The 20,608-nt window shown below is 38.6% G+C and overlaps 2 protein-coding genes across 2 annotated transcripts; both read right to left on the bottom strand.

Moving 5' to 3' along the window:
- Positions 1 to 1,427: 1,427 nt before the first annotated feature.
- GCK72_023856 (uncharacterized protein) lies at positions 1,428 to 6,917 on the bottom strand (the record flags this gene model as incomplete). The annotated part of the gene is made up of 16 exons (XM_053735593.1): positions 1,428 to 1,612; positions 1,661 to 1,772; positions 1,911 to 2,027; positions 2,074 to 2,197; positions 2,244 to 2,858; positions 2,907 to 3,034; positions 3,082 to 3,218; positions 3,264 to 3,348; positions 3,830 to 4,071; positions 4,134 to 4,292; positions 4,354 to 4,443; positions 4,493 to 4,654; positions 4,701 to 4,764; positions 4,810 to 4,926; positions 5,274 to 5,360; positions 6,882 to 6,917. The coding sequence occupies 16 exons, from the start codon at positions 6,915 to 6,917 to the stop codon at positions 1,428 to 1,430; spliced, it is 2,460 nt and encodes an 819-aa protein (XP_053579159.1).
- A 1,098-nt stretch (positions 6,918 to 8,015) lies between these two features.
- On the bottom strand, positions 8,016 to 9,643 carry GCK72_023855 (uncharacterized protein; the record flags this gene model as incomplete). Its single annotated transcript, XM_053735592.1, has 5 exons — positions 8,016 to 8,062; positions 8,114 to 8,240; positions 8,520 to 8,611; positions 8,753 to 8,877; positions 9,453 to 9,643. The coding sequence occupies 5 exons, from the start codon at positions 9,641 to 9,643 to the stop codon at positions 8,016 to 8,018; spliced, it is 582 nt and encodes a 193-aa protein (XP_053579158.1).
- Between the last annotated feature and the right edge of the window lie 10,965 nt (positions 9,644 to 20,608).

Here is a 20,608-nt window from a genome sequence, read left to right as displayed (position 1 = left end):
TGTTGTCCTATCGACCATTTCAATGACACTAAGAACAAAGTATTATACGATAAAGCGTGCAGTCGAACTTTTGCACTATTGTTGTCTATTGTCCACAAGTTCACGTCTTGGACTCATCAATCTCTTGCAAGAGCCGAAAATTCGCGAAGGATGAAAAGAAAAATGAACTCTCATCGAAAACGACATGAGGGGCAAAAAAACTGCGAAATTGTTACACACTCCGGTTGCGGACTAACCGACCAGCTGCGATAAAGATAAAGATAAAAAATTTAACAAAAAAGTGTAATAAGGAAAATGTATGCGTTGAATGGTAAGGAGATATTGCATTTGAGCGAAGAGAGATTTTTATTAGAAAAGATTTTCTATGAAAAGTGGAAAAACAATGACGGAAGTAAAGTTGAGAGAACGAGAACTTGTCGGAAGATTTGAAATGCGATCGGATGGTGCGCAGTTTACTCAGTGCTGCAGTAGCAGACTATTTGAAAAATAAACCGTTTGTTAAGCTGACCAATCCACAAACCCAATGCTCTTCTGTACATAAAATTGGAGTTATTTTTGAAGATTCTGAAAAGAAGAAAAGATCAGTTCAACATAAGTCATGTTAGAACTGATTGTCACAAGAAAAAAAAATCTGGTCTGGAAAAATACACTTTTTTATATAAACAAGAAGGTCGATTTGAAAGGTTCACAACATCAAAAAGTAATATCACGAGACAGAAAAACACTAGACGTACAAGTAATGACAATTCAAATGTGGGGTTGACTTAGAATTTGTGGATGGAACAAGGGTAAAATATTTCGGAAAAAATTACAAAGAATAGACAAGGTTTAAAAAGAAAAATGTTACAAAGTAGGAAAATAAGTGAAAAGAAAGACACTAGCGGATGGATCATCGGTTTCGTATCAGAATTTGTACACGCAAAACAGGGGTGGTGATTGAAGTTCTTGCGAGCTTTTAAAGTGAGTTGACCTGAAGGGAAAACTGACATGATTCTCGATATCTTAGAACAAAAAATAATTGAAACATTTGAGAAAAAGGCGGCGGAGGTTGATGAGCATGTACATACAATAATAAGGCATACGCAATAAAAAAACTACTGTTGTTTCTGATAATAACTAGCAAGGTTAATTAATCTAATTCAAAAATAATAACAATTATGAGGTTTCATTTCTTCGAGTTTACCATTTTTAGTGGTATTTTTCGAAAACACAAACTAACAGGAAATGAAAATAAAATAATACTGGACCATAATGGCAAACACCCAAAAACTCAGAAAATTTGAACACGTTTTACAAAATCAATGAAGTAGTATTTCGCTAAGTCAGACAGCGCACAGGACTGGTAAGGATAGGATTCTAGGAATGATTCTAGAGGGGTTTTGAGATGTTCAGTAAACTGGTTTGAAACGAAGAAAGTATTAGTTTTTTCACTCTGAAATAAGAGTGGGATCAATGTATCGCAAGTGAGATATGAGCTGATCGCAAAGAAAATCGGAATTTGGTGAATCATTGTTAATAATCGCAAATTCGACGTGAGACTTGAGTTCTGGAGGTAACACTGCAACACCTATCTCCACTCCGGACGGTAATGACAGACGTCTCATTTCTGTTGCTGAAATGTATAAAGTTGTTAATGATCTAAAATTGCAAAATAACTAACATTCTGATTCAGGAACCACTTCATGTGTTTCTTGGAATGGAATCTTCATCGAATTCAAACTGGATTTGAGTGTATGCACAACTTCATCAAACGGTAGTATAGTAACACAACTCTGAAGTGAAAATAGAATTAGGATAATTGCATGTATTTTATATGTAAAACAGCAAAACATCTCAATTCACTTAATTGAGCATTAGAGCCAACATTGCTTCCGTATTATAATTTTGTAGAAACCAAAGATCACTCTTACCTTAATTCTATCATCAGTGGATTTGGTGGTTTGCTCCGGTGTTGACATTCCCGAGAACGAAGTTGACGAGAATCCGATGGCCGTTGCTGGTCGTTGGCCAAAAACTACTTCTTGTGCCTGAATTATACATCCTCAAAAATGAAATAGAAACATTAACACCTACATTTTTCTGGAATATGCTAACGGGATCAAACGATGATGCTGATGGTGCAATGTTATGCTGTCGATTGTACTCGTCCGTTATGGAGATTTGTGGACAAGCCAAAGAACTTCCCTCGTTTGTAATTCTGAAATAAAACACACGTTGTGGATGTCATTACTCAGTAATCTTACTGTGATTGTGCACATCCATGAGAAAGATTTTTGAACTCCTTATGCAGACGAGATATGTCACTGTTTGTTTGTAATGCATCTTTGAAGATCTTCTCAAGATGTGTTTGCTGTTGAGCTGATAATGAAGGAGAAGCCCAACTACTCCGTCGTTCTGCTGGTGGCGCTTTAGCATATGGTGTTCTTTGATACCTTGGAATTGGATTCTGGATACCTCCTCCTAGTTGATTACCAAGACAGTGTACAGTATTTCGTTTCCCTCCATACTTGGCAAGATACGATCTTCCTTCTTCTTCGACTGTCGGAAAAGATGCAGGATTCGCAGAAAGATTTGCAAGATGTTGTTGCAAATCAATATTCGTTGGAAGAAGTGTTTCTCCTGCTGACGCTCGTCGTTCACTTTTTGGTACGGGTAACATTTTTGAGTAATCCGCGATGGGAAATGTGCCAAGGCCCGGATGAAGGGAGGGTAGTGGAAACTCAGCGGCTTGTCCTTCTGGCATCGGTGGAAAACCAATTGGGTTCATCATAAAGTTATTGAGTAACAGATTCGGTGGTGGAAACTGTCCCATCATGTTTGGTGACAGGAGTTGTTCACTTGCACACAGTGTATGTCGTCTGAAAATTAGAGAGTTCAAAATTTGTGTACAGTATATTGAAACATACCTGTTCTCAAACCTATTTCCAAACACTTCCAGTCCTCTAGGCAGTCCAAACTGACGGTCATGATTTGGTTCCATTGAACTGAGCGGAGAATCATCGCACAAATCAGAATTCGATGAGTCATCAGAATCCTAAAATCAGAAACTTTCTCATGAAAACCTAAAAACAAACAACATACACAATCGGGACTTGAAAGATTCAATTGTGCAAGTTGGTGGGCAGATATCGTTGGTGTCAGTGGTTGTTCATCTACATTTGCTTTTCCACTCAATATTGAACCCCTAGAGCCCCTCCTTGGATACTCTTCCCCTGTACCTGTAATTCTCTGTCATCATTTCCATGAATGTCATCAGTTCAAACCTTCAAGAGACCCCTTCTTGACCTTATCAGCCAAAAGTTCGTATGTTGCGAAAATTGGGCTTTCAAAGTCGCGTCCCAGCACAGCCTGAAAAAGAATCTATTCTTCTTCTTATCTTTTGACCGCCTTTTATGCGTTTCTCGCATCTTTTCATCCTATTTATAGAACATCTTTGTGTTGTTTTGTGTTATTTTTAAACTTGTTGGCCTGATATGGTTTGTTCAATTCAATTCTAAAGCACACTGCAACACAGAATATGTGTTTGATAATGCATCAAGTGTCTGGTCGATGAAACCTGATAAACGGGTTCAAATCGGAAATGATTTTGTTTATGTGATGATTTATATAAACTGAACAAGCTATTTTCTTTCAACTTTTGCTCTTTTAGTGATGTATATAAAAAAAACGAAAGAGCAGAACGTTATGGTGGACATCTTTTTGTGAGAGTTATTCAACCGTAAAAGTATTCCGAGCAGAACGAATGTGTGCTTTTTATCAAATGGGCTGCTCCTCAAAAAACACGTGTCTTTGAAGGATCGCACAAACATATCGGAAGTGAATAACTCACATCAATAATTTGCTCTTCACTCCATTTCCCATGTTGTTGCATAAACATCATAATCGTTGGGTTCAGTTTACTGGACTGCTGTCGGATGTCAATTGAACTTGCTGGTATTGCTTCCAGAAGTTGCACCTGGGTTTTCTTTGCGTCATTCCTAATATACATCCATCTGTGTTGAAGAACATTTTGAATTGAATATCTCTTCCCAGGGTTTAACACAAGCATCTTCCGGATGAAATCAGCGCATTCTAAAAAAATAGGTCTACGTCATTTCATCCGGGGCCCTCTTCGAGAAAAGGCGGCCACATACCAACAGAAACCCAATACGGAATCTTAACGACGCCGGAGAGAACGGATCTCTTGAGTTTGTTCACTGAATCACTCGGGAAAGGAAATCCACCAGTCACGAGAATGTATAACAACACCCCCATAGACCAGATATCAGCTTTCATGCCATCGTATGAGTTACCTGCAAAAATGTTACATACGATTGTTTATTGGATTCTGAATAAACACATCTAAAAACAAACCTAATAACAATTCAGGTGCAGCGTATGGAGGAGAACCGCACCATGTATTCAACAGTTGATCGCCAGTTTGGAAATTTGAAAACCCAAAATCTAAATAAAAAACAATGCTTCAAACATCTTCTGGTGGAATCATACTAACCAATAATTTTTATCTTTGAATTTTTGCCTAATAGAATATTTTCAGCTTTCAAATCTCGATGAACAATCCCTTGCGAATGCAAATATGAAACTGCTGATGCTGTCTCTGAAAACCAATTCCTGGCAACATCCTCAGCCACTCTTCCTTTTTCAATCAGTGTTTCTGAAAATAAGAATTTCTATTTTATACAGAACACGGGAATTCTAACCATATAACTCTCCACTCATACAGTACTCGCTCACAATGTACAACATGTTGTCAACCCTCATGATCTGAATGAATTTTAGGTGTTTTTTATTATAGATACAGTTTTATACCTCATAACTTTTGGCAATGTGTGGATGATCAATTATCTTGACAATCCTCACCTCTCGTTCCAACTTTACCAGGTTCTCTCTATCAAGCGCCGACACATCGATACTTTTGATTGCCACCTAAAAATAAAAATAAAACTAGAAAAAACAGGATTTCGGTTGAATTAGAGATTTTGAGAAAGTTCAACAAAAGTGCGTTGTTATCAATGAACACTCGGAAAAGATTAGAAGATAACGTTTATCTTTGGTTCCGATAGTCTTTGAATCACGGGTTCAAACTCAAGACAGAGAATACAGTACCCTCAAAACACGTTAAGACCCATTGTTTTATATTTGAGTTTTAGAACGCATTTGGTTAAAAATTTTTAGTTTCGTTTCTTCAATCACACAAGACAGCTGTTTTTTATTTTCTCTTTTTGGTTGATATGTAACAAATGTAAATCCAAATTGGTAGCTCAAATACAAACCTTGGTCTTTGCAATCCTGTGCCGTGCTATCCGAACCGTCGCAAAGTTTCCCTTGCCAATCGCCCGGCCAACATCATATAGACCTATCTGAAACGAAATAGTGTTCATGACTGGAAGCCAAACTGTCTTTCTCTCGTTTAGTCTACATAACATTTTCGCAGTGTTGACTATATTAGCAATATTTGTTTTGTGAATGAATCGTTCAACCAGGCGGTCGCCCCGCTCTTAACCCCCACATGCGCCTGTAGCAGGCGCGTGCAAGAGAAAAAAAAACGAATCCAATTATAATCGACCCCGATATTTCGACTCATCCTTTTCATCATTATGATGATCATCAGATGAGAAGAGGCTAGTCAGCCCTACAAGGGAAGAAATTCACTTCAAATACAAGTTTGTCAAACTTTGATCATGCAAACAATCCTACTATCACTTCGAATTATATCATCACTTTGTTAGGCCTACACGGGTGGTATTGTGTAACATTTGTTTTTGACTACTCCTTTCATCGATACTGAATCAAAGCAGAAGGTTGTTCAGAGAAAAACAAAATATGAAATGAAATCAAAACAGAAAGTGCTCCAATTTACATGCAACATAATAACCGTTGGGAATGGTGCAGTCATTTTATGTGTTTTTTTTTGATAAATTTATGTTCACATCTTTTTTCTTCCCGTCATAAAATTGCAGGATTGCATGTGTTCTTTTTTGTTCTTGCAAGTGCTCACAAAATTAATCGAGTTGCTCTTTCTTTCGTTTTTTTTTCCGTCCACTTAATGAGATCCACAACATCTTAGGAAATTGGCAATAAAAATGCAAAAGCACGCGAAAGAGAGCGTGTGCTTCTAGAATAGGCAGTAAATTTTCTATGCAACAAGTAAGTACATAATCGCATCGGAAGCCGAGTTTCTTAGGAGGAAATGGGAGGCAAAAAATTGACAAAATCACGCAGTCGTACATGAGTGTTTAATCGCAAAAACGATTGATCACTTGAGCGTGAATAATCGCATAAGAAACTAAAAACCTTGTCAACCCTTTAATTCAGTATACCGAAAATCAAATTGACGGAAAGGGTGGCAAATAACTTGTGGAATTTAATTAGAGCCTTCTAGAAACTTTTTATATGTAGTTACTTCATCCTATTTTAGGCTCCAAATTTTCCACAAACTTCAAATATCTTCGGATTGAATGACGTATACAGATCGGAAAACTTTTCGCAAAAAAATTCCTGAACGGAAAAGAAAAACTCTCAAGCATCCTAATGTCTTGGCGTTTAACTCGCGGCGCTTGCAGATTTATTGCCCATCATCCGACAGATGCGTGGGTATGGGAAGTGCATTAAACCACTTTTTTGTAGAAAAAGAAAACCGAATAGTAGATGTAAATGTTATGGGTTTTGGAATATTTTCATGTTTCAGATGTTGACCTTCATCTTTCGCGTTAGAAAGGAAAGGTATAAACATAGGAGATCAAGATTAGTTGCAATCACAAGGTGAGCACTCAATAAACAACGTCGTTAAAAAGTAATTACCTAATTAAACTGGTGAACGAGTAAAGTGACATAAGAGTGACGACTAAGAATGTTGTGAACAGAAAAAAGAGAACACCCACCTTTTCAAGGCCCATACGCCGCCGTGGCGCAGCCATTGCAGAGTTGGTGTGGCGCCTGAATGCGACAAGATAGTGTCGTAAGTTAAAACAGAGAGTGCATAGAGTTTTACCACCAGACGCACATATACATACATACACGCTCTCACCCACTCACACACTAACGCTCATTGCCGCTCGGCGTCTCTTCTTCTTCTTGTCTCACGGCGAATACTCTCACTCACGCTCACCGCCAAGGCGCTCGCACACACTCGCCTTCTATTTTCTTTATCGCACTATGTTTCTCGATTCGCCCCTTTTTTTCTCCTCCCACCATTTTCTTTCCACTCTCTCACACTTAGGCCTACGGCACCCCGACCAGGGCCCGCACACAAACACACAGGCAAAAACGCACCCGTCGACCGACCACTGTCTCTTTTTCCTTCATGTCTCGTTTTTCTGTCTCTCCACATGCACGGGTCCGTTATGAACTCTCCGATTCTTCACGATCTCTCATCCCGACTCACACAATGCCTTGAGGAGCCCGCCGGTGCGGTTGGGTTGCGTGCGTAAGTTCAAAAAAGTTTTCTCACTTACCTCTACGGTTCATTGAATCACATTGAATTAGCTCCAAGAATATGTTTCCGTATAGATGTGATTAACCATGTGAGGGCTTTCAAAAATTCGATTTAAGTCATCTACTTGTAACAACAGAATTTGATTAGTTTCATATATAAAATACTATGATTGAGACCTCATGGAATGTAAAAGAGCAGAAGTTTCTGCAACACAACATAAATCCACTAGAAATATAAACCAAAGAAAAACGTTGAGATTTTGAGTAGTGAAAAATACTACGAAACATTATGAAAATAACATGAATAAAATGGGTGAGAACAATTCCAATGATCAAAATGCAACAGAATAATATGGAAAAACCAGATAGATATAAAAATGGGTACACCGAACAGAAATACGAATCTTGGTGCCCTCACCCCCTCTTTTCCCTTGGCGATGAGAAAATGGCTTATCTAATAAAACGAGATTGAAGAGCATGGAAGCAAAGAGGTAAACACAGAAAATTGGAAACGTGGTGGTGAAGCAGCATGCATTCCAAAAAGGAAGCGACAAAAAGCAGCATCTGGATATGATGACGTATCACTCGCCTTTGAAAAACATCCATGAGCTAGCAGAGTCCACGAATCCTGCAATTATTTTCAGTTTAAAAAATCTTGTTGTTTTTTGATTCAGCTAACCAATAGGTTCATCAACAGCAAGATATTCTCCATGACTTTCGAAAACGTGATGTTTGATGTCAGAGTACTCACAAGCTCGTTCTTGACAAATCGGGCAGATATATCCCTGCTCATTATTTTTGTGATCCTGAAAATCAAAAATGAATCAAAAGTTCATTAGGATGAATTCGTTGAAGAAAGATCATGAAACGAAAAGCTTTACTCTATTCTTTTTGTGAAGTCTTCTTTGATTTCAATGTCGTAATAACATTGATTTATCTTGTTATTCTGTTTTATACTAATCCGTGACGATCACACCCAACCATGCTGTCGTCTATCACATGTGATTATCTTATTATTACATAATCATATTCAGGTGGTCAGGCGTGTTCATGAGCGCAATCCCGGAAAAAGGGAAATAACAAACCTCCATAGTGGTAAATCGGTTGGCTCGGAAGTTGCATACTTTACACTCAAATTTGATTATTCCAGTGTGAACTCGTTCATGTTTATGATTACCTGAAACAATTTCAGGTGTTTTTGTGTACAGTTTACCGCAACTTCACTAATGAAGATCTCTTCACAAAAATGACAAGCAAAAGTTTTGGTGAACACGTGAGACATTTTTTGTGCTTGCGAAGCTTTCTTGGTGTCAAAAACTTTGCATTGCAGAAGGAACAACAAAATCCAGAACTTGCGCCTCGATGAAACTTTCTTCGATGGCTGACAAGTCGTTGATCAGTGCAAAGATTTCTGATTGGAGTGCATTCAAAGCAAACATATGTCTGTAATTTCGAAATGGTTTTGCTTAACTTCTGGAAGTATCTAGTTTGGTCATTCATCATACATAGCTGTAATTCTATCAAAAATCTGATGTAAACAATTAGACGTTAGGTCCTGGGACTTGTATGACATTTTGTATTTGTACTCTCTGCCATGCACAAAATCCTCAAATCGATGACCTCACATGTCAAAGATCTTGAGATATTCTCAAAAGCAGAAATAACTAGATTTGAAATCACTAAAGAACAATATAAGGGCTGTACACTCAAAACTTTACCAGCTCACAGTTGTGAGTAGCTAGCGCTGCCTGGTTCTCAACACAGTTATAGCACTTCAAACAATGTTGGAAATCCAAAAGTTCTTCATGCTTTTTGAAAAAATGCTTCATCGAGTTCATTTCTGAAACGTTTGTCACAAAACGGACATTGTGGAGAAACTTTCTTCTTGTACGCACGTCGTGTTCTTCGAAGTTTGTCAAAAAAGTTTAAATTTGAGTCCCCTTCTTCGTGATTTTCTCTATTAATTGGAATGCTAAACGGTATATTATTTATCTTGAAGATGGTAATCATAAACTTACAGATTTGGATTGTCAGAATATTCAGAAATTTCGTTCTCGGGTGGTACGAAACCGCCAGTTCTCAATTCTTCAAGTTGATTAGCCTCTATTTCTTCTATTCTTTGAAGTTCAGCTTCCTCTTCTAATTCTTCAATATATTTGATATGAGCGTCATGAGCGTACAGGACTTTCTCAGAAAACGATTTTTGCATATTTTACATCTTATCATCTTCTGACAAATAAGTTTTCTTGCAACACAAAGTCTGTCGGTCCAGCTGAAGCTCGAATGTCAATACCTTCCTGGACAGTTAATGCCAGTGTCTGTTGAATTTCAGCAATTCGACATGGTGGATATTCAGACGCATCTCTATATCGGAACACAAGTTCATTAAGAACAACTCGTTCTTTTGTGAGCTGAGTTAATCTCTCAACGTATTCGCTTTATTACTTTGGTGAAGACAAATCCAGACAATTTTGCTCGTTCGATTCCACCTTTTTTAAGTTTCCTCCCACAGCGTCTAGCTCAATTGGTATCTGAAATGAAACTTTTGATAATAAAAGATTCAATTTATTACCTTTAATATATTAGCTTCAGATTACTATAAAAAAGCCACAGAAAATGCTTGTAAGACGAATGGTCAGCTAATAATGTAGCTCAAAATAACTGTGCATAAACATATCCTCTGTACTATTCAGAATAAAGCAATTTGATTAACGTTTTGTACCATGCAACTAATCGCTAATTAAACACATTCAGGTCACATATATATATATATTAGGCTGATGCATAAATTTCTTTCTTTTTTTGAGGTTGAACTTTGATTCACAATTTCTAGGTACTGTGATTGTTTATCGACCCAAACTTTTTTGCATTCTAATGACTCAGTGGCAAAAAATACAATTTTAAGTTAGTGCCTAGAAAAGGGTTAATCAAGTGTTTTGACGTGAAACGGCTGAAATCAAGCAGATAGCAGACGTCAAGTCACAGGTATAATCACAATAAGTTATAGGTACTAACTAACTATATTTCTCATTATGTGAGTTATTAGCCTTCAAGAAATTTCATGACAAAAATGATCCGAAAAATGAAACAAACTTATGCATCAGCCTGATAGAATAAATTTTCAAGTTTCGAATCTCTCAAAAAGTCCAAATAATTGATAATCAGATTTGAATTATTAACTTTTGCGCCAAAACCGTTTAAAGGGACGTGCCTTTTCCTCCGAACAAAGGTCTCGACTGGATTGAGTATGAGAGGGGGAAGGGGGCTTGCATATGACAGAGGGCCTATTGTCTCTTGATTCCTTCCTTCTCCTAAAATTATTCATTTAACTTTCCTTTTTTCCAGTTTTGTGGATGGTTTCCAGTTTTCTATAATTTTTTAGAATATTGAAATTATTAGTGTCTAATACTGGCTCATTTTTGAATAGATAATCAACGTAGTATTGAGTTGCAGAGAAATAGGTTATATGATGTAGTTTACCTCGCATGAACGATAATTCGAGATTTCAATTTTGAAGAAAAGTTGTTCTTCAGAAACATTCAGCAGCTGAAAAGCAGCTGAAAAAAATTATCTCGTCAAAAAAAACTTATCGTCAAGTTCGGTGATTTGTCCGTGATGATTATTCCTTGGTGCATTGCACTTTTGTTTACATTCGATTTCTAGCTTGTTTTTGAAGACTCTTCTTAGGATTCAAACATAATAAATTTTTCTTTGTTTCAGAGTGCTTGAAAAATGGAGGAAGAAGGAAACGATGAATTTATGAAGCAAAGACTTGCTTTCGTAAAACTTCTTGGAGATTCCGATCCAGAAGAAACATGGCGTCTTTTTTGTCAGGTAATCACTGATGAACAGTTAGATGCTTGGAGTCAATCGACTCAGAAGAATAACATCAAGGAAATAATAAACAATGAACCACAACACGTTCCGGTCACTGTCAGGTATGTTGATTTGTTTTGCACTGGCTGCTTATTAATTTTGATTATCGGATCATTCAAAAAAACAGTATCAGCAAACGCAGTTAAACAAAAAATACTCTCAGACACAAAACACTTACTGTATACCGTAAAAACGTAACATAAGCACATGTGCCCCAATTTTTCAAACCTCTTTCGAAAGTTCCCCTCTATTACAGGGGTGTTCCTATTACAGTTTGTACGGTATTTCCTATAAAAGTTGACGAATGATTTTTCAGCGACACTGGCAATGACTCCAATCAAAACTCTCACACGTTGACAATAATTTGTGGCGATATGATTAAAGAAATTGCTGACCATGTCGACATCGAAACTAAGTGAGTGAATAATAAGTTCCAAAAACTAGAAATTTTATTGTAGAAGAGCGCTGCGATTGACTTGTAAAAAAGTAGTGGAAGTCATTGACAAAAGCTGAAAACTGGAAGATGTGCACATTCATTTGGATTATCATAAAGTTATTTTTCGAACTACTAAAATTAAGAATCTTGAGTTTTACGATAGAAAAAGAAAACTGCAAAATGACGACCAGGAATCGAATTCATCGCAAAAATGTTTCCTCCAGGAAACAGCCGACAAGTTCGAAGAGATTATCCGAAACCCAAAGACACAATTGGGAAAGCTGTTTATCACACGCAATGGAGAACGTGACCTGGCAAAAAAACAAGAAAAGCTTCTGCATCTTGTTTTCGACAAAATCAAAAAACCGATCTACGTTGAATCTCTCCAAATCGAACTGCCATGCACGAATGCTCTGGAATCTATTTTGAAAAAAGTGAAAGTGGGAAGTCTGACCAAACTGGATTTGTTATATTTCTCAACAAACGGATCTGACGACTCTGCCTTGACGAATATTGTTGAAAATCCACATTGGGTGCACTTCAAAACATTTGAGGTAATCGGTGCTCCGAAGACTCGGATGCTTCCTTATAAAGATAAAACGACAATTTTCGTCAGAATCAAAGATGTCACAGTGGATGAGATTGTGGAATACAAAAATGTTTGTTCAATCATCAAATATTATAAAACAGTTTGACACTTGTTTTTCAGGCGCTGGTAATGGGAACAGGTTATCTATTGCACCAGTTTCTCGGACTGTTCGACGTGGAAGAAATAGTCAAGGAACTGAAGCCTTATAAGGAACTGCTGGGAGAAATGAACGAAACAAAAGGAATGTTTCGGCGTGAAGACGGAACACAACTCATTTTCACACTAAAAGAAAACAAAATAACTTTTTCGGGCAAACGTTTCCAATAATGTTTTAAAACCAAATGCTATTTTATCCGCTTTAAAGTTATTTTTTTATTTCTGTTTCACAACGCGTTTTTAAAATTGATATATCTGTGTATTTTGATTATAAGCGTTCCCTTATGTATTTGGTTGGAAGGTAAATTTTTCAACAGTTCTCTTTAAATTTGAAATTACATTTTTGCATGTTTTGTGATAGGAACATTTTTCACATGTCTGATGTATGTATACTAAGTTGCTTCTACTGTTTCACAAAAATTTTGTTAAAATTATATCTTTTAGTGTTTTGTATCGTAATTGCTCCGGTTTGTGTCTGGTTATTAATTGAATTTTTCAACAAGCAGTTTTTAAAAATGTCATTATATATTGTATAATTCACCTTCCAACCAGATATTTTTGATTTCTCTCATAATAAATATTTGTAATGAAGGCTCATTCGAACAATAGAACAGAAATGCTTTCTCAAGCAAGCAGCAGACAAGTTCGAACAGTCTATTTCAGACTCGATGGAAAAATTTGGGCATTACATTGTGGAATGGAGAAAAAGAAAAAGCCTATTCATATCGAATTTATCAAACTTCATGTAACTTCTTCGTATTGTTTAATAAAACCCATTTAATAAAATAAAGTTGGGAAGTCTGATCAAACTAGTATTCTAATGTTTCTCAACAAACGGGTTCGACGTTTTTTAACATAACAATTATTGTGCGGGAAGTGATAGTTTCCTTTCAAAGATGTTTGATAATTTTGTATATGAAGTATGAAAATAATTGTTAATCTTTTCAATCTGTGAATAATTTGTGAAATAAATTTTTTGGAAGAGGAAAAATAGCGTTCATTACCTGATTGGCAACTAGTAATCCTCCGCTGCGGATTAATCGGATTGCGTGTTCTGTCATACGAATCATGCGAGGCGTAAACAAAAACAGCTCCAGCTGTTAAGTGCAACATCTGAGGAAGAGAGATAAGAGATAGAAAAAGAAGAGTCACCAATCAGTCTTGCCTCCGGCAAGCCACCTGGCTGGTCGCAGAGAGAACACCTCCTCTGCTCGGCCTTTTCGACATTCTTTCTTTTAGTTTTCTTGTAGTTTTCTTTTACACTTAACCTCCGAACGAACGATAACATGATTATGTGATTTTATCCCTTAGCTAGACCAATTATATATGTACCCTTTTACTAACCGTTCATAAATAAACTCCATTATTCTAAATGTGTACTGTTGTGAATGTATGAAAAAGAAACTGCCTCCTAGACCCCACCAGAGGTCTAGGCCGCAGTAAAAGACAGACTGGAAGACATGACCCAACCAAGGGACATGTAACATGGAGGTCCCACACGGAACTCACCCAACGGGTTGCAGAACCGAGAGCCCACTGTGCTATTATTCCACCCCAGTCCATACATTCATCTCAGTCACACCATAGGAGAGAAGCGACATTAACCACATTCTCTCATCCGGCCCATTCTAGGAAATCGCCTCTGCGCAGTAGACCCAGTTAAGGAAGTAGTTCAGAGATACTTCCACCAGAAAAGGACGGAGTAGCTAACCGTGATTTTCATATTGGATCTCCTCTCTTCAACAAAACCGAAGCGGAGTATGCCAGAGTATACTGTATAGGGTAAGTTTCGCCGTACCGAATTTTGAAAGTCCGTTGTAACATAAAAAGAGAGTGAAAAACATGCTAACCGCAAAATTTTTTTTGCATAACCGCTACATCTTGGAACCACGTTTTTCTAATAACCTCTTGGTGTTATAACTAGTTGTATCGTTTTTTTTGTATGACAGTAATGTTCTTGAAACCCTCACTTATACAAGAACCGTCCGTAATTGTTTTTTACTAACACGACACCTGGAGGGATCTTATTCTGGGCCAAATAAGATACCCGTATCCAGCGGAAACGAATCAATAGTTCGCATCCGATCCAGGACATGTACGAGCCAAAGAATACATTGAAGATCCACGAAAAAGAAAATGAAGAAATCTCCAATAGATAAAAAGCAGGCTGGATACTGCAGAGAAAAATTAAAAGAAGAAATCGTGGACGCCGGCAGAAAAAATGAATGAAGAATTGTGTAGGGAGATGTAGTATAGAAAAAATTTACGACACCCCCACTGGAAAGAGGATTGGCCTCCTTGGAACCTACTGGAAAGGACGTACCTGCTGGCTAGAAGAGGGCTAGCCTTCAGGAAAATGAATGAGAAAAATTGAATGAATGCTCGGTCGTGAAAAATTATTTTCATATTAGTTTGGACTTCAATCGGATACCATCGAACACCTCGCCACCGGACTTAACTGTTCCGTAAGGGCAGCAGAGAAATTACTAGAACGGACTGGTAGAAACTTATTAGCATAGTTCTTTTCTCTAATTCTCTCTAATAATTCCAACAATAACAAACCAATCAGAAAAGCCACCGTAAGCAGATAGGAGGAGCCAAAGAGTGGAAGTACTACGGTAAGACAAAAATAACATTTGTTCAGTCATTACCAGAATAACAATAGTACAAAGTAGTCAACAGAAAGTCCCACCCGCATGATATGCTTAGGGAAAACAAAAGGATAAAGGAAAAATCTAATGGAATCAGAGGAGTGTGATAGCACAAGTGACGCCGCGGTGAAGATTTATGATATCAAGAGGATAAAAACAAACTCCGCCCCACAGCGATGCAATCGAGAAAAGCCAGTCGAACACATATTCCGGATCAGAGACGGCTCCGGAAAATTTCTTGGAATCATTTTTTTTTTGCATTTTAGTTTTAAAGTTTTTTTTCTAAATCTTCAGTAACCACGACTGCTTTTAAATATCCCTAACAAACTCTGAACAATTATCGAATGATTTTAGTTACCGAACTCGAACGCACCCCACACAGCCGTCACAGCCACACCACTGCAGTGCAAGCAGCCATTGAAGGAAGAAGCAAGGACTACTGACACCATCGACACATCTCCTCCACTGCTCAACACCGCCCAACGCCCCACTCCACACCTTCCAGCAACCAGTCGAAAGTTAGTTTATTTATCTTTGGTTCAGAAAAAAATAAATATACTGTTCCCAATTTTGAATAAAAATCAAACCGTGGATTTTTCGGAAAAATCAAACAAGGGAACGCTCTAAACTTTCGGAAAAAAAGAGCTATTTTTCAAAACAAAAACTCCAAAAACTTCTCAACAAATATTCCCTAACTGACCGGACCCCCCTCAGCTTTAGGCAAGCTGAAAGCGTGGATCCACAGACCCCACCGGTGATCGAAAAACCGGGAGCAGGATCTTAGTTGAGCCGGACAGCTGGACCCCACGGGAAACCGGAGGCAGGGTTAGGCGTCCGAAAAATAAATAAATCAAAAAGAAGGGTTACCCCCCACGGTGGACCCAAGAAGAAAGAAGATAGAAGAAAGAAGAGGAACAAGAACAGAGAAGAGTAAAGGAAGCAGGGAAAAGAAGACAGAAGGGATTCGACAAAGCTCAACAAGAATACCACAGAAGGTCACAGAGAAATAGAAGAATCAGGAGAAGAAGGCTCAAAGACGAACATCACTGGAATAACAGGAAATCGTCCAAACTGCTGCCGAAAAAGAAGAACCCACGAGACCCCACGTCGGTGTCGGACAGGATTCTGAGAAGCCAAGTCAGAAGAAGAGTTCACCAAGAAGAAGAAGAAGAAGAAGAAGAGAACGTGACATCCACCACTGAAGAAGCCTCTACCATCGTCCGGAGAACTACCCCAGAAAGAGCTCGCCCCACCGACCGGACACCCATCACAACCCGAACTCCCACCACCGTCCGGACTCCCAGATCCAGCACACCCATACCAGGCCATCGATCTCCAAGATTGGAAGAAGCATTCCCAAACTTCTCTAGTTACACAGGAGAAACAGAAGGTCAAGAATCATCATCAGAAGAAGAAGAAGAAGAAGAGGAAACGCTGATTCAAAGAGAAGAGGCTCCAAAATCATCATCAGAAGAAGAGTCACTGTCCCGCGACTTCTTCACTCCAAACGCAACCATGTCAAGAAGTGGAGAAGGCAAAGATGGAACAGGAAGACTTCCGCAAGAAGCTCCAAGAAACCAGATGCCGGCTTGGAAGGAAAAAGGCGAGCTTGCAAAAATGATGGACCCGAGAATCAAAAAATTCTCGGAAGGGAAGTCTTCGGACCTACATCGCTGGTTAAAAGAATACGCTAAGCTTGTGTATAGGATGGAGATCCCCAGAGAAGTGGGCACCGAGCTCCTCCCGTTCTTCTTGTCAGGAACTGCTCTACTCAAATACAACAACTTGGACCCGAAAATCGTCAAAGACTGGGAGAGAGTCACGAAACAACTGATGCTGGCACACGACTGCCCGACGGACAGAGAGCTGTCGCTCCAAGAATTGACTTCCGCCCAACAAGGAAAGAAAACGATCAGTGAATTCGCCAGCCACATCAAAACACTCGGCGAATATTGCTATCAAGGAATTCCGGAGAAAAGCAAGGAGCTGCTCATGTCATCACACTTCCTGGCAGGATGTGGAAAGAAGGTGAAGACACGACTGCGCCAGCTTCAGAATATCCCGAAAACACTGAGCGCCATGGCAGCAGAAGCGGAGAAAATTCAAAGACTTCTCGATCTGGAAGATGAAGAGGATACGTTGGAAGCCACCATTGCTGCAGTTCAGGAGATGAACATCAGCCAGCAAAATCCGGGAAACTGGAACCGAGAAAGAGGACCATCCCGTGGACGCGGATTCTTCAGAGGAAGAGGATTTCAACAAAGAGAAGCTTATCCACAACAAGACTTCCAGCAACAACAAGAAGATCACTTCCCAGATTTCGATGCAAGAGAAGACTATGAAGAGGAATTTAATCAGAATGAAGGATACCAGTTCAGTGGAAATCACCCTTATGCAGCTTATCAAGATCAAAATCAAGGAAACTGGAATCAGAATAATTGGAATCAAAGAAGCTGGGACCAAGAAGAATGGGACAATCAGCCACAACACTGGAACGAAGAAAGCGACATCTCAAATCAATCTGGATCAGGACCCTCAAACCAGATTCCACAAGAAACGGAAGAGAATCGGAGAATCGAATGGGACCCGTTTACTGGCAGACCATTTATAGTCAACAGTCTCAACAAATATTGTCTGGGAATTCTGATGATTTTGATTTTCATTGGAACTACCAATGGATCCGAAACCAGAAACTGTTCAGCCCAAATGGTTATTGAAGAGATGATTGAGCCACGGATAGTCAGAAATACGGATTCAATGTTTCCAGAACCAATCGTTCTTGTGAGAAAGGACGACAAGCTGAAATACAGGATGACACTCGATTTCAAAGCTCTGAATGCTTCACCATCACCAAAACAGAGCATAATCTTCAACTTCCAAGGAAGGTCGAATCTTTCAACTACTTTCGATTTCCATCAAGGCCTTCATCAAATAACTGCTGCACCAACATCGCCCAAAAGAAAATTTTCAAGATGGAAACCACTGAACTACCCAAAGAAAATTCAAGTTCGATGTTATGGAAAACAAGCATTCCACTACAAGAGATAATGGAAAAACACATCGAGTATACGAAGTTTCGGGTAGCAAAGATCTCAGTAGAAAAAAGAAGAAAATGTAGCAAAGCAACTGAAAAAAAAATGAAGCACTCGGATGAAGAAGGAAACCGGATCGAATAAATCTTGTCAAAAAAAAAGAAAAAGGAAACATCAGAAGAAGCAGAAGAAGACAATGCATAGCTGTTCGGAAAAGATCAAGAAGAATATCAGGAACGAAAACCGAAGAATACAAATTGGAAAAAGAAAGGAATATGGAAATGTGGAAAAGTGATTTTGAAGAGCAAAAAGAAAAGGAAGTGGAAAACCCCTAAATATAGCACCAGGGACGGTGCTAACTTTTGAAGGGGTGGGATGTCATACGAATCATGCGAGGCGTAAACAAAAACAGCTCCAGCTGTTAAGTGCAACATCTGAGGAAGAGAGATAAGAGATAGAAAAAGAAGAGTCACCAATCAGTCTTGCCTCCGGCAAGCCACCTGGCTGGTCGCAGAGAGAACACCTCCTCTGCTCGGCCTTTTCGACATTCTTTCTTTTAGTTTTCTTGTAGTTTTCTTTTACACTTAACCTCCGAACGAACGATAACATGATTATGTGATTTTATCCCTTAGCTAGACCAATTATATATGTACCCTTTTACTAACCGTTCATAAATAAACTCCATTATTCTAAATGTGTACTGTTGTGAATGTATGAAAAAGAAACTGCCTCCTAGACCCCACCAGAGGTCTAGGCCGCAGTAAAAGACAGACTGGAAGACATGACCCAACCAAGGGACATGTAACAGTTCGTAGTCATGGAGATAGTTTTGTCTTTTAAAATCACTAATGAACACATTGGAACACCTCTGGTCAGGAACTGTAAATTTATTGTTAAAGAATAACGTGTTTTGAGTAGTTTGATTACCACATGTGTCATACTTGTGGACGTGGATCTTAAGGAGTGGAAGTCACTGCGATTTTCTGCAGGTGGTCGTGTGAATTTTTTGCCTGAAATTGGAACATCAATTTTTTGTGAAACACGCACTTTCCGGCCGTTGAGCTGAATACTAGTTGAGATTCACTAGGTGGAGTAGGATTTGTCATGGTAGTTGTGAATGGCTCTTCCGGAATCGGAAGGTCAGTAGGTACTGGCATTGGTGTGGTCCAAAATAACGATCTATGTTGCGCGTTCTGGAGTCACATATGGTGTCAATTTTTCCAAATGACGTTTCGAATATTAGCAGATGGTCGGATAAAATGTTCGGTTAAGCTAAAAAAATAGTTTTGTTGTTAAGTAGAACTGAATAAAATTTCAAAACCTTGTCAATACGTCAGGTGTTGATACGAATGGTCAAGTTGCGATTATTGAAAGATTGCATTGGTTTAATTTATGCTGTCTCCAGACATTGCCTAATGGAAGATTTACAGTGTTATTGCAACTCAAAATAACATGAATTTATCTTTTGTACTTTTCTGAATAAAAAATTCAACAAAATGTTTGTACCATCAATAACTAATTAAACAGATTCAGGTCACATATGTCAATTGATTTCCTCCAACGCAGCTAAGTCCTCCATTTTCTCATCGGTATTCTTTAGTAACTACAACTGCTTCCCTTCTAGCTCGCTCATCTCCGTGTCAAACAATTCTAGCAATAAAGTCTCCTCCCCAACAGCTTCTGAGCTGTTTCCTCCATGGATCATCGAGAACACGTTACGTCACATCCCTCCCCGTTGTGGTTTTGCTATTCATCATGCCAACTTCTATATCATAAGAAACTGTGCTAATGCCCTCGCGATTCCGTTTTCAATAATCTACTCTGACTCTTTTCTCAAGTCACACGTATCTGCTTCTTGGAAACACACTATCATCATCCCAATTCCCAAAAAAAGATCCTTGACCTTTCCTGAAAACTACCGCCCGATATCGCTCATAGACCCGTTTTCTCGCATATGTGAGCGTATTTTGTGTAATTATATAAGAATGTATTTTTTCCGTAACGTTAGCAAGTTTCAACATGGATTTCTCTCTAAACGTTCGTACTCTAGTTCACTTGTCCACTCTATCTCGGAATATAGATTGGTCCTCTCCAATCAAAAGTCTCTGGACGTTGTCTATTTTGACTTCCGAAAGGCATTTGATTGTGTGGATCACCAATTTCTTATTTCAAAACTAGACAACTTTGGAATCCCTATCAATATCACTTCCTGGTTTGCTGATTTTCTCTCAGATCGAACTTTCTCTGTCAAGATTGATGACTTCGTTGACGCTTCCTCTGCATCTATCCCCTCTGGTGTCCGTCAGGGTTCCGTGTCTGGCCCCCTCCTTTTCTTAGTATTTATCAATGATCTCCTGTTGAAACTTGAGGACATCCCTTTGCTACATATCGCAGGATTCGCTGACGATATTAAATTGTTCTCCCATGATCCTCT

The sequence above is a fragment of the Caenorhabditis remanei genome, chromosome X, assembly GCF_010183535.1.
Source record: "Caenorhabditis remanei strain PX506 chromosome X, whole genome shotgun sequence".
NCBI classification, from domain to species: domain Eukaryota; kingdom Metazoa; phylum Nematoda; class Chromadorea; order Rhabditida; family Rhabditidae; genus Caenorhabditis; species Caenorhabditis remanei.
This window is presented reverse-complemented; position numbering and strand designations above follow the sequence as displayed.